General features: G+C 38.0%; 1 protein-coding gene across 1 annotated transcript in view; it reads left to right on the top strand.

Moving 5' to 3' along the window:
• Positions 1-18,226, top strand: part of LOC126259732 (uncharacterized) — a 217,540-nt gene that overhangs the window by 41,461 nt on the left and 157,853 nt on the right. Inside the window, exons 3-4 of the mRNA XM_049956719.1 lie at positions 11,724-11,918; positions 12,503-12,629. Coding sequence (XP_049812676.1) covers positions 11,724-11,918; positions 12,503-12,629 — 322 coding nt within the window. The remainder of the gene's footprint in view (positions 1-11,723; positions 11,919-12,502; positions 12,630-18,226) is intronic.

The raw sequence follows: 18,226 nt of genomic DNA, 5'->3' as shown, positions 1-18,226 counted from the left end.
TCGAATTGAGCCTCGTCAGACCAGTTAACCATCCTTGCAAACCATTCTTCCTCGTGGTGCATGTACACTTTCCACTTTGCAGCCTTCAGAATTCATTGTACACTTGATTGGCTTACCCCAGCTACAACTCTTACCCACAACAAAACGTTGTCATATGTAATGCGCACTGACAGAATCACATAGTTTTTGTCTGTGAACACTTGAGAGCATGCTTGCCACATTACATTATTCTAAAGTAACTTGATAAGCAAGACTGTTGTGAACTCTGTAGAATGAGGTCCTGTTTTACATCAGAAAGTATGTAAAGTCCATATGCAAACATAAACATCATGTGTTGCTCATGACACAAGCCTCGGTAGACAAGTCAGTCTCATGCTGTGGCAGGCAGAAGACTAACAGATGCTGTGCGTCAAGGCTTACAGGAAGCCAAGTTTTGCCAGATGGCACTAATAACTAAGTCTTCTCTTAGCAGAACCAATGAACAATTAATATAATGACAACATGAGTAATTAATTATACAGAACAAAAGAGTTAGATATACTTCTGTTTGCTAACATTTGTTATGGTATGTATTGTGAGCTGGAACTTTTATGTTAACAATTTAACATTTCTGTACTCCTTAGATGCAATATTCTATATCACAGATGTGAAGATAGCTTTTAGATAAGCCAAAACTAGTAATCAGTAAAATTACATTTGCTGTCTTGACTATTAAGGGTTTTTCTGAATCCACTGTTTTCACATTGCTTTGTCTCCAAATTTGACCATGTCACATAATGAATCACTTTCTGCATTCTCTTCCATAAATAAGAAATAAACCAGGCATGTACTGAACTATGTATTCCTAAAAAACATGGTGTCTGTAATAGAATATTATGTTTGTTTGTAGAGATTGTTCTGCAATCATATAATCATACCATAACGTACCTTTCTCCCTACGTATGCTCTATACATAATGTTCCTTTATGTCTAGAGTCAACTGCAAATCTCTGCAGCAAGCATTGATCATCTGTAGATCTCCCTGCAATTTTCTACAGTTTTCTAGTATTGTGACTATGTAACGGCATCATCTGCAAAACGTCTTGTGGGACATCTGATGATACCACTAGGCCATTTATACATGGAAGAGCCAAAGAAACTGGTACACCAGCCTAATATCGTTTAGGGCCCTAGCAAGCATGCAGAAGTGCCGCAACACAATGTGGCGTGGACTCCACTAATGTCTGAAATAGTGCTGGAGGGAACTGACGCCATGATTCCTGTTTGTAAATCTGTGAGAGTACGAGAGCATGGATATTTCTTCTAAACAGCATATTGCAAGGCATCCCAGGTATGCTCCGTAATGTTCATGTCTGGAGAGTTTGGTGGGCAGTGGAAGTGTTTAAACTCAGAATAGTGTTCCTGGAGCCACTCTGTAGCAATTCTGGACATGTGGAGTGTCGCATTGTCCTGCTGGAATTGGCCAAGTCGGTTGGAATGCACAATGGACATGAATGGATGCAGGTGATCAGACAGGATGCTTACATATATGTCACCTGTGAGAGTCGTATTTAGACATATCAGGGGTCCCATATTACTCCAATTGCATGCGGCCCCCACCATGACAGAGCCTCCACCAGCTTGATCAGTCCCCTGCTGACATGCAGGGTCCATGGATTCATGAGGTTTTCTCCATACCCCTACACGTCCATCCACTTGATACAATTTGAAACGAGACTCGTCTGACCATGCAACATGTTTCCAGTCATCAACAGTCCAATTTCAGTGTTGACGGGCCCACGCGAGGTGTAAAGCATTGTGTTGTGCAGTCATCGAGGGTACAGGATTGGGCCTTCGGCTCCGAAAGCCCTTATCGATGATCTTTCGTTGAATGGTTCGCATGCTGACATTCGTTGATGGCCCAGCATTTAAGTCTGCAGCAGTTGGCAGAAGAGTTGCAATTCTATCACGTTGAATGATACTTTTCAGTCCTAGTTGGTCCCATTGTTGCAGGATCTTTTTCTGACCGCAGAGATGTCTGAGATTTGATGTTTTACCAGATTGCTGATATTCACGGTACACTCGTGAAATGGTCGTATAGGAAAATCCCCAATTCACTGCTGCCTTGGAGATGCTGTGTCCCATCGCTCATGTGCCAACTATAACACCATGTTCAACCTCACTTAAATCTTGATAACCTGCCATTTTAGCAGCAGTAACTGATCTAACAACTGTGCCAGACACTTGTCGTCTTATATAGACATTGGCGACTGCATTGCTGTATTATGGCTGTTTACATATCTCGGTATTTGAATACGCATTCCTATACCACTTTCTTTGGCGCTTCAATGTATATAGTGTGAATAGTAACAGACCTATAGCAGTACCTCAGGTTAGACCCAAAGTTGCTTACACATCTGAAGATTCCTCTCTGTTGAAAGTGACATGTTGTGCTCTGTTTGCTAGGAACTCTTCAGTCCAACCACGTGACTGATGTGACATTTCATATTTTGTTCCTTAGGTGGCAGTGCAGAACTGTATCCAGCTGCTTCCAGAAGTCAAGGAACATAGCATCAGCATTTTCACTGGTGTATACTGTGTCTCGTCTCGTGGACGAATGGAGTGAGCTGGATTTCACACGACATTGTTTGCAAAATTCATGTTGGTTCCTACAGAGCAGATTTTCAGTCTTCAGTAATGTCATAAAACATGTTCCAAAATTCTACAGTAGACCAGCATTGGCAATATAGGCAAATAATTTTGAACTTCTGTTCGACAGCCTTTGTTGAAAATAAGAATGACCTATGCTTTTCTTCAATCACCAGGAATGTTTTGCTACTGCAGAACCTACCACACACTGCTGCTAGAAGAGGAGCCAGTTCTTTCACATAATCTGTGTGTGTATAATTGTATTGGTGTCCCACAGATGTAGTGGCTTTCCTCTGTTGAGCAATTTTAGTTGATTTTTTATCCCACGCTCACTGATTTTGATATTTCACTCTGATGTTTGTCCGATGATTTAATGCAGGAACTGTGGTTCAGTATTCTTCATTAAACAGTTTTGGAAACTAGAGTTTAGTATTTCAGCATTCTTTCCTCCATTTCAATGTCACAGTGTGTCTGAACAAACGGCTTTGATCTGTTTACTGTTTCAATGTGAGAAGAGAACTTCTTAGGGTTTGCTGTAGATAGAATTTGTTGAATGCTTCACATAAGACTCTCCTTACATTAATTTTGGCTGTGTTCAGTTTTAGTTTTTCTGTGGGATTTGCCTACGTATAAATTTCCAGTTTGCTTTTGGAGAAGCCTTCAAACATTTCTGTCAGACCACGGAGGGTCCTTCCCATCGCTCACATACCTGTGTTAGATGCATTGGGCAGTACTCTTGAACCTGTCCATTTATGCTCCATATTTTCAGTCCTCGATATGAATCTTACGTCATAACCACTCTGGAAATTTAAAGTCTGTTTTTCGTTGCACATACTAAGCCGAAATATCTTCCTACCTTTCTTTATATGCCTATTTACAACATTATTCGGCAATGGTGTAACAGCTTTATGATCATGATTCTCTGTTTCGTGTTAACCGAGCCTAATAAAAGTTCAGGCTTGTTGGTGATCAGAAGATCTAAGACATTACCTTCACAAGTCAGTTCTCTGATCAACTGCTCAAGGCAGTTTTGGGATGAGGTATTTAGAAATGATTCCCTGTCCCCACTACCCACCCAAATCTCCTGAGACTCTTTAAGTCTATAGCTTGAAGTGGAAATCTCCATCTGACACTGTAATGTGACAAGGAAATTTATGCAAATCTTCTCCAAGTTTTCCCTAACATTTTCTGGCAATAGTGTTCCTGAGGAAGGGGGTCTATAGAAACATCTAGTTATCACGTTTGATCCACTTCATCCAAATTATTTTGCATTACAAATTTGTACTAACCCTACTAGAAATGACCATATTATTTACGCCTATAAACATGCCAACTCCACAGACGTTCAACCTATGCTTGTGATGTAGTTGGTATCACTGTGTCCTTTCATTTTATATTTAGCTATGAAAAGTTATAGCTTCATTCTTACTGCAATACCATCTTTCCTTCAGAAACCTGATTTGCAGCATGTATATCACCGATCTGAAGCTGTATGGAAATTGTTCTAGCTACAGTTGAGCTGGCACATTTACTGAATTTTGTTATTGATAGTATACTGTAATTAGAATCAAGACAACATATTTCCAATAATAAGCTTTATTCATAATATAAGTTGTGAGATCAATTGAATTTACCTGTGAATAGCAGGTACTAATTGAAAACTATCAGAAAATTTATGTCCACTTGACTTGGAGGAATATATAAGGTGTTTAGGAGTGACAATAAAATTTTGTTTGTATAGACTCTGTGTGCGCATGTGTGCATAGATGTCTGTCTGTGTGTGTGTGTGTGTGTGTGTGTGTGTGTGTGTGTGTTTGTGGGGGGGGGGATTTCTTTTCTTTCATTAAAAAAAAAAAAACTGTTGTTCTGTGCTTTTTCACTTTGCAAGCCATTGACGTTGATGGCAAACTATTCATCTTATTACACAAGAAAATGAAAATCAACATTAATATTTGTTAAAAAAATTATTTCAGTAGCTTGTAACTGATATCATTGCAAGTGCAGGAAAGGATGTCTATTTGGAATGTGTTATTTATTGACGATTAACAGGAGGCCGACTTAAAAAGAAGAGTGAGATAACATTAGAACTGGATATTAAAGAAAGCAAACGGCACTAATTCATTCCCTAAACAAGTTCTAGGACCCACTTCAAGAAGCCTGAGTAAGTGAAACTGATGAATTTCTACAGTCAGAGTTTGATTCCAGTCTTTCTGACAGTGAAAAGAAAAGCAGGTGTTGTGGAAACATATGGGGAAAAAAAACCATTAAAATATGTCATTTAGAAAAAAAAATAGAGTGAGCTTTTCAAACTATAGAAAAAATCAAAATAATGTTGGCAGCTGCTGCAGAGAAGGATCACTCACACAGTCATAATGTGCTTATGTTACAGGGAAGATTGTCTTCTGTGCATCTGAACATTATTCCTACCATAATCAGTAGTTCTGCATTCAGGCTGACTGAGATGCAATGGTAAAAGTCAAACATCAGGTAAGGAATGATTTTATTGCTCTTATGATGCATTTCAGAATTTACCCATCATCAGATATCTTCAAAAAATCAGATACAAGAATATTTTATAAAATGTAATAATGGATGGCTGTAGCATTCCCTTTTGATTGAAAACATCTGGCACAAACTAGAATACACCTACCCAGTAGCAATTGCTGCACATAGATTTTTTACCACCAGGTGGCATTACAAGATGTGTAGTGATGCCAAGGTGCATCAACTACTGTACATTTATTATACTGTGTGTCTGATGGCTGTGAATCAACTTATTATAAAAGAAATATTCTCTTTATACAACTGGTAATGATTTTACAATGTTAAGGCATTATAAGAAATATTTGTTAAATTTTAGAGTATTACATGACACATCGTCAGAAGCTACAATCACCACTGTGCAATTTGACAAATAGCTTAAAACTAAAATATACAATAGCAATACAAATATATGCCACACATTGAAATACAGGCAGTAAAATAGGGGAGGAGGAATACAGTATTTTTGTTACAAGTAGGACAGCACATCTGTCAGTCTCAGTTTCGGTACCAGAAAAGTGTCCAATATGTCCTGTTGTATTTACATCAAATAGAAGAATAATTTTCTGCTAGTGAGCACAACCAGTTTTTTATTAAAAATAGTAGTATTTTAGTATAAATAAAAGTCAGTTGTATGGGGGATTACATGTCGTGTCCATATAACTAAGAAATGGTATTTGTTTTAGTGTGTTGTTAAATGTGAAAAAGTTAAGAACTCAAATTATACAGTACATAGTGTAACTACATCTCAACCATATAACATATGACAAAGAAGAAATTTAATTTTGTGATTGGGGTAGGGGAGGGATGGAGGGAGGGAGGCCTCAACAGCCAGAGACAATGGTCGTGTATGTTTTCCACTATGTGGTGGGTAGCTACTCTTCTTGAATTTTGTCACCGTAGAGTTGGAATCAAATAGAAGTCTTAACTACTTAGATTTGAATATTACTAGGCAATATGCAGATTTTTTTGTTTAGATATTTTCATCAAACTATCCACTAGAGTTGTAACTATTAATGTGGACTCTTGTCATTCACACATACATAAGTTTGCTTTATTTCTGTCAGTGTTAAACAGGTTAGCTAAACTTGACTTAAGCCCAGCAAGTGTTAGAAAAGAAATTTATATATCACACAAATAGGTCTGAAAAACATTTATACTGAATGTATCATACTTAGCATCTGTGAATCGTTTTTCAAAAACAAGGAAAAATGTTATTCTGGGTCCTCCTGAGAATCCACATAAATTTGTATTTTATCCTGTACAGGACATTTCCATGAACGCATTTTGAGTGCATTTAAGAAAGCCAAAATACATACTGGCTTCCAGGCACACAAGGAACTTTAGATAGTTTTTTCATACATCTTTTGACAATAAGCAGAATAAGTATTCAAAGTCAGAAGTATATGAAATTACGTGTGGATCCTGTGACAGTGTTTATGTTAGGCAGACAGGACATGACTTTTTAACTAGATTCAGGAAACATTGTTATAAAAACACTACTGCTGTGGGTTGTCATCTCAGTGATCAGAAGAATTATTGAGATACGATGAAAAGTCTCTAACAATCTTGCACATAGAGTCAAACAAACTCTCCCTCTCCCCCCTCTAACTTCTACTGCCTATAGTTCATATTTTATGGCTTGTGATGAACCATTACACTATGTATTTTATACTTTTGGCTTACAACTTTTGTAAAGTGTCACAAGACGTTTTGCTTTTTGACATTTGACAGTGTGCAGCACCAAGTTATGTTTCTTAGTTTTATGTGGCTGATCTGTAATATCCGATGACTGACTTGTGTCTTTACTAAAATAATATTTCTTATGTTTCATAAAATACTGATTTCCTCCTCCCCCCTCCCCCCCCCCCTCCTCCATCCCCAAATTTCTACTGTGTGTGTCTTATGTTGTATGGTTCACACATAGTTACACTATGTATTTTATACTTGTGAGTTTATAACTTTTGAGAAGCATCACCTGAAACTACAATTTTTAACATTTGACGATACATAGAACCAAATAATATTTCTTAGTTGTATAGATATGATGTGTAATCCCTCTCCCCCCTTCCCTCATGATTGATTTTTGTTTGTACTAAAATACTTTCTGTTTGTCATTAAAAAGCTGGTTGTGCTCATTATCAGAAAATTGTTCTTCTGTTTGATATAAGTACAGCAGCACATATTGAGTAAATTCTGGAATCTGAATTGAATCTGACAGACAATCCTAATTGCAACATGACTGTTGTATTTCCCTTCCCCCATTTTACTGCCTGTATTTCAGTTTGCAGTGTATGTTTGTACTGATGTTGTATTTTTAATTTTATGTCTCATGTCATATTGGACACCTGTTGTGACTGTAACTTTTGACGATGTGTGGTCCCATGTAATACTCCCGAATTTAACAAACATTTTGTGTAACCTTTTATCACTGTAAAGTCGTTACCAGTTGTATATAGAAAATATTTCTTCATGACAATTTGATTCACAGCCATCAGGTCACAATATAATAAATGTATGGTTGTTGATGCAACGTGGTGCAACTATACATTTTGTATCGCCACCTGCCGGCAAAAATGTCTACTTGGTCCACACACTGCAAAATTATGTCAGTAGTCTGAGAATATTTGTTACACATACAACTGGAAATGCTATATCTATGTGCAACAATCGCTCCTGGATAGGTGTATTGTAGTTTGTGCCAGGTGTTTTCAATCAAAGTGGAATCCATTTATACATTTTATAAAATATTTTTGTATCTGATTTTTTGGTAGATATCTGATGATGGATAATTCTGAAACACACAATATCAGCAATAAAGTCATTCTGTACCTGATATTTGACTTTTACCATTGTGACCCTGTCATCCTGAATTCAGAACTAGTGATTATTGTAAGAATTGTCATCTGCTTCCTGTGTGACTTTGTCACATATGTAGTATTCCTACCGGTGCTTTAGTGCATTACCTATTCTGTGTATAAGAAGTCCTTCTAGTAGCATGAGATGTCTGGATGTGTTCAAGCTTGTCTACAAAAACGAATTCTTCAGGTTACAACTGTAGTTGAGACTACACATGAAATTGATTGGTTTGTGCAGATTTTCTTGAAAGGTGCCATAGTTTCTAATAGTCTGTATTCTTTTTTTGTTATTACAGTTTGGAATTACCGATGCATTCTTATGAATAAAAATTATCGCATATACAGGCAAGGTGTTATCTTCAAAAATATTGCAAGAAGTATTTGGAAGCTTAATGATTGGTCACTTACTTCTAGATGTGGCATTGAGTTACCTAGCTAAAGTCACTTAACTTTTTGTATCACCTTGATGAAGTATTCTGAAAAATTCTCATTTGAAATGTTATAGCAAGTAAATTTAATTTTTAATTGCATGCATAAGCCACAACTACTTGCATCATTAACCCTGTGAACTACCTACCTTGACTTCTTGACTTCCATTGTGCCAATAAGACTCTTAAACACAGTAATGTCTCATTAGCTTCAAGGCAAATGCACTAGTTTTCTGCAGAAAATGCTGATGTATCTAATGACTCAAATCACACTGGATGAATAATATACTTTGTCAGAAGTTTTCCTTCTTCTTCAATCAAATTGCAAACAACTAAAACTAAACTCAATTATTAAATCTTAAGAAACCCCATGCTCCATAAGTCTTCTCCTTTGAAATTTGATTTAGTATCTTGTTGGAGGAGTAGTCATAAGTATCTGATCTGGTAACACCTATTTACTTCACAACAGGAGTTTGTTAAAAACTGTGAGGGAAATATTAATGACACAAATTCAGATTTTGGCTGTAAATTAGGCACTAATCCTCTTGGGGAACATTATGGAAGGAATGAATAGACTAATTAGTGTTGCTTCGTTGTAAAACAAGTTCTTCATTCTGCACTTTTGTTTCTTCATTGACTTTTATAATTTTCACTAAAGATGATTGACTACTGTATGACACTAAATATTTTCTTTTCAGTTGGGCTTCTGTACTCTCAAAACTACATTTCCACACCTTTGAGGTAGTCCTGAATGTTACTTGTGTATCATACAAGACTGCACATAGACTGTCAGTTAAGACAAAAGTACCTCCTCCTTTCACTGTTTTATGCTCTTTTGGGAAGTTAATTTTGATGTTACTTTTTCTGTCATGTACATGTACAAACAGTGAGAAATATGCACAGTGAAATTTCTTGGTCATTTGGGATGTATGTAGTACACAGAGCTGCCACCTCTGATAGAAACAATGGCTCTAACCCAGCTGAGCATTGAGTGAACAGAACTTCGAGGGCAGATATTGGTACTTCATTCCATTCTGCTTCAGTTCTGTGCCAGAGTTCATCAGTCGCAGTGGCTGGTGATCAGTGATGTGCCAATCTCTCGGCAACTCAGTGCCGGATATTTTCAGTGGATGATGGATCGGGAGAATATGCCAGTCAGGGCAGTAGTTGAAGTAGGTTGTGATAGCGTGCACAATGCTCTGTCTCGCATTAAAGTTTCAAAAGATAATGTCATAGAGACATTGAATATGAGGCTTAGCCACTAGACTTAATACATTGGAAATGAAATGCCTACTGTCCAAATTGTCAGGAATAGGAACCAGAAGGTATTGTCTTGTGTATCCTACGGCAGCTCGTAGTGTTGTGCCAGGTGACGTCCGTATGATTATGACAAATGTAATTTGACAGCATTCTCTGTGTAAATACCACACACAGATAAACCTACCACGGTGCTGTAAGTGAAATATCTGAAAATGTGATGTGGTGCCACTCCTGTCTCCGTATTATCATTGAAGGTATCACTGCCAGCTCATTTCTCTCCACTGTCACATCAGTGGAAACCATAACAATGGTTGTCATGCTAACAGTCTGTGGTGCTCTTCACATGACTGCCAATGGGGATTCTTGCGTTGCAGCAAACGAACCCATTTTCTGTTTTGAGGTACCAGGCTGGGTTATGCAATCCTGTACAGCTGAGAGAACACGATCAGACCTCTGAGGTTCTAGTCGTGTTGGATCACTGAGATCTGCATAGTGCTGAGTGTGGTCCTGGTGAACAGTTCTATTCCATATTGGCACGGCAGTCTTGGGATCCTAAACGATGCTAGCAGCAATATCACAGGACGAAAAAATGCACTCTCGGTAGACCGCAATCCTACCACTGTTGAATTCTGACAGGTGCTTCTTGATGTTTCTCCTTTTAATATGAGCTGTAGTACAATATTCTCACAAAAAAACAGACCTTAAAATACAATTTCTTAATAAGCAACCCTCTGTGTAATCTTTTCCTTATTCACAGAATGGCATTACACCTACTTGCCTTTTACAGTTGCACTGAAATGCTAATCATTTGCAGATCCAACCACCTTTCACACTTCTTTTCATTTTCATGTTTGTTACATACTGTCTTAATGGAGTTGCATTTTTGGCGGCCAGTAGTGTACTTCAGTATTCCTCATTCTGTAGCCTGCATTAACAATTGTCACATGTCTAACTTTACTATCATTATGTCTGAAATTTTCTGATATTGACATCAGCAGCAACTAAGTTCTTGCACCCTTTTACAAAAGGTAGCATTAAAAAGAACTAGTTTTGGAAAAAATGTAGTTGAATAGCCACTGTATCACTTTTGATGAGCAAATGCCCTTCATGACTCTCACGACAGGAAAATCAGAATTGGGCTCTGTATCTGTGTTTTCATTGAGTGTGCACTACAGGATATTAACTCAGTTTCTCAAATAACTTCTTGGTTGAAGTATGCACAACAACAATAAATAACCTAATCCTTGCCAAAGTGAGAGCAATAGCAGATGCTTTAGATCTTAGGTGAATGCATTTATGTGAACTCCTAGACAGTGGCTGTCAGGCAGCAGTTGCTGCATTATGCGTAATAGGCCAACTTGAAAGTGTGAAGTGTGCTTTCGAAGATAACCAGACATTTATGTCACAGAAGTGTCCTTAGATAGATCTATTGTTATTAGCAAGTCAGAAAGTAAAGTAAATCCTCATTCCATTAGATGCATACCTTTACCATATACTCAAAATTTAGTAAAAAAAAATCCAGTGATTGGGCTTGAATAGTGAGCACAGCATCTACTCTGAAAATCATTTACAGTACACTATAAGCATATACACTAATGGACAGCTTGAGCGGAGGACAACACTTCATCTACAGACAACAGCAGCCTGCAAATTGGCCAGCTTATGCTGTATTTAGAATTGTGTGTGTGTGTGTGTGTGTGTGTGTGTGTGTGTGTGTGTGTGTGTGTGTGTGTGTCTGGGCGGGCGCGCGCATGTGCAGAGGGGGGTCAGGAACACACTAACACTATTATTTTCCTGGCAAAAAGCACTGTGAAAAATGTGAATGAGTGTTCACATTAGCTTATAAAGTTCTCCTATGCTGCTGCTACTACTAGAGGTAAACAATGTGTTCTCATATTGTTCTCTTCAAAAGCCATTTATTTATGCTATAAATGTGTCTTGGTAACAAAGATTTACAGTATTGAGAATGTTTGTTGTTAAGTTGTTATTTATTATGATGCTGTTACAGGGAATTCAACAATCTTGAAAGGGGAAGCCAAAGCTGGATCACAGAGCTCTGGAAGGAGTGCATCTTGCAGGGGTGCTGGAGCTAGTAGTGCAAGCCCATTGCCTGTGTCACAGAATGGATTTGGAGGACCGGAAAAAGCAGCACAAGCCAAAAGAAACCAACGTGGAAGGAAGCGCACCTTGCATTCGCCAATCGGTTATAAATTCATTCTGAATTTCTTACCTATTTTATAATTACATTGTAATTTTTATTTTGAATGAATTGCATTCTTAAAGATAATTATCAGAAAAAGTTGGAAGCATTTTGTAGACACTGCTTAGGAATGTGAACTGTGTTTGCTAACCCAGTATAATGCTCAGTTATGAGCTTAATATTTCATGTGCAGTATGCAGTTCCTACTTTATCCAAAGCACAATGTTTAGAACCATTACCTTTATTGCCTTCGGGCAGTACTCTGTGTAATTATAATTCTTTTACAGTGTTCATTTTTCACATGTTGAATAATTCTTTTGCTGGCCGGTGTGGCCGAGCAGTTCTAGGCGCTTCAGTCTGGAACTGCGCGACCACTATGGTCACAGGTTCGAATCCTGCCTCAGGCATGGATGTGTGTGATGTCCTTAGGTTAGTTTGATTTAAGTAGTTCTAAGTTCTAGGGGACAGATGACCTCAGATGATACGTCCCATAGTGCTCAGAGCCAATAATTCTTTTTAAAATCTAGAATTCTGCTTCTTTTGGGCAACACACAGTAATCTGAATTAAAACGTTTTTCTTTTTTCAGCTATGGTGTGCCAGCCAATAAGGCAACAGATATGGCGTTGGGGTCAGATGGTGTTTAGTTTTCTGTTGTGGTTCATGCTTCTGCTGTCTGATGTCTTGGACATGAGCACACAGTTATTGGCACATCTGTAAGACTTCACAATTTAATCTGCCTTGAAACATTCGGATTATTTATGCATTACACATTTTATCTACAGTGAAGTAATATTTTTTTTCCCAGAAAATAAGATCTGTTAATGATTTCTGGATGTGATGAATGCAGTTGCCATTTGCCCTTTGCATTCTGCATATGTTTTTGATTTGATGAGAAATATAGATCTTTCCCTTTTTGGGCTGGGGGGTTCTGTGTACATGTGGAGATAATTACTTGGAGAGATGAATTGTTTTAAACAGTTATTGTATTTGAGAGGTCTGTTCGTGACATCAGGCCACTGACAAAGATCACAGATACGTGGTAACATATGTTATAGAGCTTACAGTGAGGAAGAGTTGGTGCTGTTTGTTCTATTTAACACTAAGACCCACAACTTGTTTGATTTCAATCCTTCTTCATTTCTTTTAAAATTGTTAATGTGCATTTGAATATTTATGGCCCCTTGTGCATCACAGCATATTAATGATTAGATTAATGATGTCACGAACCAATCATTGCATGGAAACATATTAACAGCTTGGCTTGGTGAGCTTTTTCAAGTCTGTAACTGCTTTTTGAGGTGTGGAAAATGTGTATTCGGTGGATGCAAGTTATACTGATAGAGCAACAGAAACATGAATACCAGGGTCAGCTTTGTATTTTCAGTCCCAATGCACTGCAGAAGGTGATGAATAAATGAGGTACGAGGAATGATACTTCAGTTCTGAAACCAAACACAAGTTGATGAAGTATACGCACCTTGTTATTCATTCATTCACACATCACATTCTGTAAATCCCATCATGAAGGAGAGCATTCAGGGATGTGGAACACGTCATGTTAGAGATTAGCAGGGAAAAGAAACCGCTGCTGGCTACTTTTGTAAAGTGTACTAACGACAAATTACGAATAATTTTTTACACCTACTGACTATTATGGTAATTGCTTCTCGATGCTGTACATATATACTTTAGGAGAAAAGAGGTACTTCGAAGAAAGCCAGTATTTTGCTTCTGTTTTTATCTAATACATTAAACAAAGAATTCATGTCATTTAAGACAGAACTACCATCATCTGTGTAAATACTGGTTAACACGTTCACTGCCACTGTAATTGGCCTTGCTTTGCCACGTAACCAATATTTTTCTTAATAGAATCTGAAAATATATTGCTAAAAGTAATATAACATGTATTTATTTTATAAGTACACAATCAAATTTACTCTCGTGAATCAAAGTTGTTTTGGGGCGCACTAAGGCGTCAGTGGCATATCAGGCCATATTCTGTAGCGGGTGGCCGTGGACGCGCCAATGCGTCTAGTGTATTGTTCCTGGTTAGTGTGACAGTTTAGGTTACTACAATTTCATTTTATATTCATAAATGAAACGAAACATCCTACTGACAAACGACATATTTATTGGACAAAAAATATAGTAGAAACATTCAAATACAAACACAAGATCTCGAAGAAACTTCTGAAATAAAATGTATGTCAAATCTAAGAAAAATACAATCTAGAGCTTTATCCATTACTCTCAAACAAATAAAATAAATACAAAGTTTAAGAATAGTACCGACACATAACTGTCGAAAAATAAATGAGCAACGAAAGTGCTATCTGCCTTTAGAGGTGGTGAATAACACAACAATTCAAACAATATCCTGCTTTATTTGGGCAATCTAGGCACTCGTAAATCGTGTCTGTTCGTTGTCCACGGCTGGCGCATGATCTGCACTTTTTTCGCGGTGTTTTTGATTTTCCATTTGATTCTCGTTTTACCACAACATGTTGGGGATTTCTGACTGGCCGTTCTACCTGCTTTCGTGGCAATAGTGCTCTTATAATACTGAGTCTAAATTCTTGGAGGGGCATTTTTGTGCCACAATATTTATTGTGTAGGGCATGTGCGTTTGTCAGTATCATTTCCACAACGTGGATAAAAAGTTTCTTGTACCAGCGTATGGTTTTGCGTTCCGAGAGGTAATATGATAACATCTGATCGTGCCGATCAACTCCCGCCATAAATTTATTGTAGTTTACAATGGCCAAGGGCTTAGATTTCTTCTCCTTTCTTTTGGTTTCAACCTCAACCATTTCATTTGTAAATGCATTAGAAATGTAGCAAACCTCCCTCTTATCACGCCACTTACCTATCATAACTCCTTCCGCAAATCTGGCAACGGCTTCACCTTTTCGTAGTTTTGCTTCCTGTATTTCCTTGGGTGTATCCTTCCTATTCGCCCTCAGAGTTCCCGTGCAGTGGGTCTTCTTATCCAGGAGCAGCTTTGCCAATGCGAAGCTGTTATAGTAATTGTCCATGTACACATGGTGACCAGCATTCAACTTTTCATCTAGTAAATGAAGAACAATTTTTTGCGCATGGCCTCTTCCTCCTAAATCGTCCAGCATGCCAGTGTATACCGCGAATTTTAGGACCATTCCAGTGGGAGTTGTCAAAATATATAGCTTTATGCCATATTTGTGCTTTTTGTTTTTGATGTATTGGCGGAAAAGTAATCGTCCACGCCAAAGGATCATTGATTCGTCCAGAGACAGTTCCCGTCCAGGGTAGTAAACTTGGCACATCCTTTCATTGAAAAAATTGATAACGGGACGTATTTTATACAACCTGTCGGATGGTGTTGGTTTGCCCTGTTTTGGATTTTCAGAAAAGTGTAATGCACGTAGTATTAGCAGAAAACGATTTCGTGAAATACTATCGGCAATTCCTTTCACGTTGAATAAAGCGTCCTTTTTCCAATAGTCCTGCAAATTCCTCATCTTTACATTTCCCATGTGCAGGAAAACTCCCAAGAACACTAACAATTCGCCAACAGTCACATCTTTCCAACAGTTTATTCGTGATTGTCCTTTGGTTCCCGCAGAAAGGAATAATTCAATCGCGTTTCGATTTGTTTCTTCTACAACTGTCAATAGAAATTCGTCCGTCAGCAAAAGACGAAAATAATCTAAGGGAGTGTTTTCCGTCGGTTGAATAAGCAGTCCCTCTTTTTTTATAAATGGGCAATTTATCATTCCAACTGGCTCTCTTTCCCACGCAACAGTTGTATCAGCTGCGTTATCTCTTGTTACCACTCCTTCTGCCATTTCCCTGTCGCTAGGATTCACAGCCATTTCTACAGTCTCATCTAAAACAAACTCGGCTCCGTCAGACTCTTCACTGGATTCCACGCCGTCCTCCTCACTGGCCAGTTCCGTTTCCGAATCGCTTTCTTCTAATATTCGTAATAATTCCGCATCCGTTAGTTTTTGTACGTTTCTTGTGTCCTGTGTTTTACGTTTCTTAGGTTCTGAAGGGCCCGCCGTGTCACGATTGTCTTCCATTTTCAGTCCCACAACAGAGAAAAACTGTAGGGAAAACACACGAACCGCACCCGCAAAAATTGAAAACAATACGTTCTTAGAGTGCCTGCGCAATGAACCACACCGAATGGCTGTGCCCGACTAAACTGTGGCGCTGAGAAACAGCTGAGTGTCTCGCCGCGCAGGCGCGTCGACGGCATATGCACTAGTATCGGCCGGACGCGCTGGTGCGCCGATGGCAGTGAACGTGTTAAGTCAGGATCTATCTAATACAAATATCAGAGTCTTGTGGAATTTACATTCCGGAATCCATATATTCTGATAAATTGTAGGAGGTGTGCCTAAGAAGTATTCTTTACTATCTTTTTGAGTATTTGGGGATGTTCAGTTTCCTGCCTGATGTCCACTGCCAACCTGTTATAGACTTTTGCACTATAGTATAAAACGTTTTTGAACCCCAAAGAAGGCTGCATAGTCTATAAGAAAAATTATTTTTGCTTTTCATATTATGGTTGGGAATTTAAAAAAATCATCTTAAGTTCACCCTTCTTATTAACTACAAATACCATTTTGGACTAACATTTATCGAGACAGAAGGGTAAAAATCCTTAGGTGTTTAAGAGATTTCTGCAAGATGTGTGGGTATCAACTACTCACAGCATTCTGCTGTATGCTTCTGTAGAATAAATCCTTTTTTGGTTGTACCCGCAGTGCCCTAACGATGGTCAAAGGACAATATTGAGTGAAAAGTGTGCAAAGTATGCTTAATGCTGTCTGCAGGTGAACACCATGAGAGACATTTTTATGTGCAAATCAAACGGAATAGAGATTTTTAACTTACCTACATACTGTGCCACCTTAGTTTATTATCCATCTGGATGCCCAGAAACTTCATTCAAGAAGCCTCATCCAGTGTATGTTCATTGATCTCTACTGCACCAGCTGGAAGTCAATTTGATTTGTTTGGAAGTGCACGATATTAGTTATCACGTTATTAAGGGTGAAGGCATTGGCTGTCCCAAGTAAATTATTTATGTAGACCAATAACAGTAGCAAGCCAAACACTTAATGCTGTGATGCATTATATTATGTTCCCCCACTTGAAATTTACTCCAATTCCTGATATATAATCTCCAAAAGTGATCCTTTTCTATTTTAAATTAGGACTCCACCCATGCAAGAGGAGGGCCTTTAAGAAGTCCCATAGTGCTCAGAGCCATTTGAACAATTTTTTTCAATTTATATGATACATTCTGAGGTGTTAAGGAATTGTCAATTTGATATTAAAGGAAAGGTGTGTGTGTGTGTGTGTGTGTGTGTGTGTGTGTGTGAGGGATAAAAAAAAAGAGGGAGATGAAGCCTAGATAGGGTAAGCAGGTTCAAATGGATGTAGGTTGCAGCAGTTGAGGCTTGCACAGGATAGACTAGCGTAGGGGGCTGCATAAAATGTCTGTGGACTGAAGACCACAAGAACAACTAAGATTTATTGGCTCCTCAAATACTAGAGGTATTGAGTTGTCAACAGACTACAAAATGAAACTAAAAACTTCACTAAATTTCTGAGGAATCCTTTTCTGCGCTAGAGTGCACAAAAATACACACACACACACACACACACACACACACACACACACACACACGCACGCATACAGTCGCTTAGTTAAGTTACATTCTCTGTAGATAATTTGAACGATTCTTTTATCAAAATGATGTGGAACAAGTCAGTTTACAGGCTATGTATAGGTGAGTAGTGTTAATATTACTAAATGTATGTTTAGTCCTATCCAAGCAACTACACTTTAAAAAACTAGGATTTTTCCCTCTCTTCTCCCGGCTACCAGTTTTTAAATAAAAATTCATCTACGGAATATAAGGCATTGTCCACGAGGTTAAATTTAAAACTTGCTATCCTACTTGTCAGACTTTTTACATTATTGGGAAAGTCATCAAAATTTTGTTGTTGTTACATATGGAACTCCTTCCTGAGTCACTGACAGCTTTAATAATGGGTAATAAAGGTTATTTTTTTCCTCTAGTGTAGTATGTATGGACATTGTCCGCAGATTTTTAATCTCAAAAGAAAGCAATTTCATATCTCCAACACAGTGAAGGTCTTTAATTTTATTAACTAAATCTCTACTGTTGTAAACAAAATAATTGTTGTGGAAAACAAAAGATTTTTTCATTATATCTTGCAAGAATTTGGCAAAGTCGTGATAGGCACTGTTAATTCCATTGGAATTTTGTCGGATCGGATTGTCTTTTTT

Source organism: Schistocerca nitens, chromosome 1 (genome assembly GCF_023898315.1).
Source record: "Schistocerca nitens isolate TAMUIC-IGC-003100 chromosome 1, iqSchNite1.1, whole genome shotgun sequence".
In the NCBI taxonomy this organism is placed as follows: domain Eukaryota; kingdom Metazoa; phylum Arthropoda; class Insecta; order Orthoptera; family Acrididae; genus Schistocerca; species Schistocerca nitens.
Note: the sequence above shows the minus strand (reverse complement) of the source record. Positions and strands in the feature narration are given on the sequence as shown.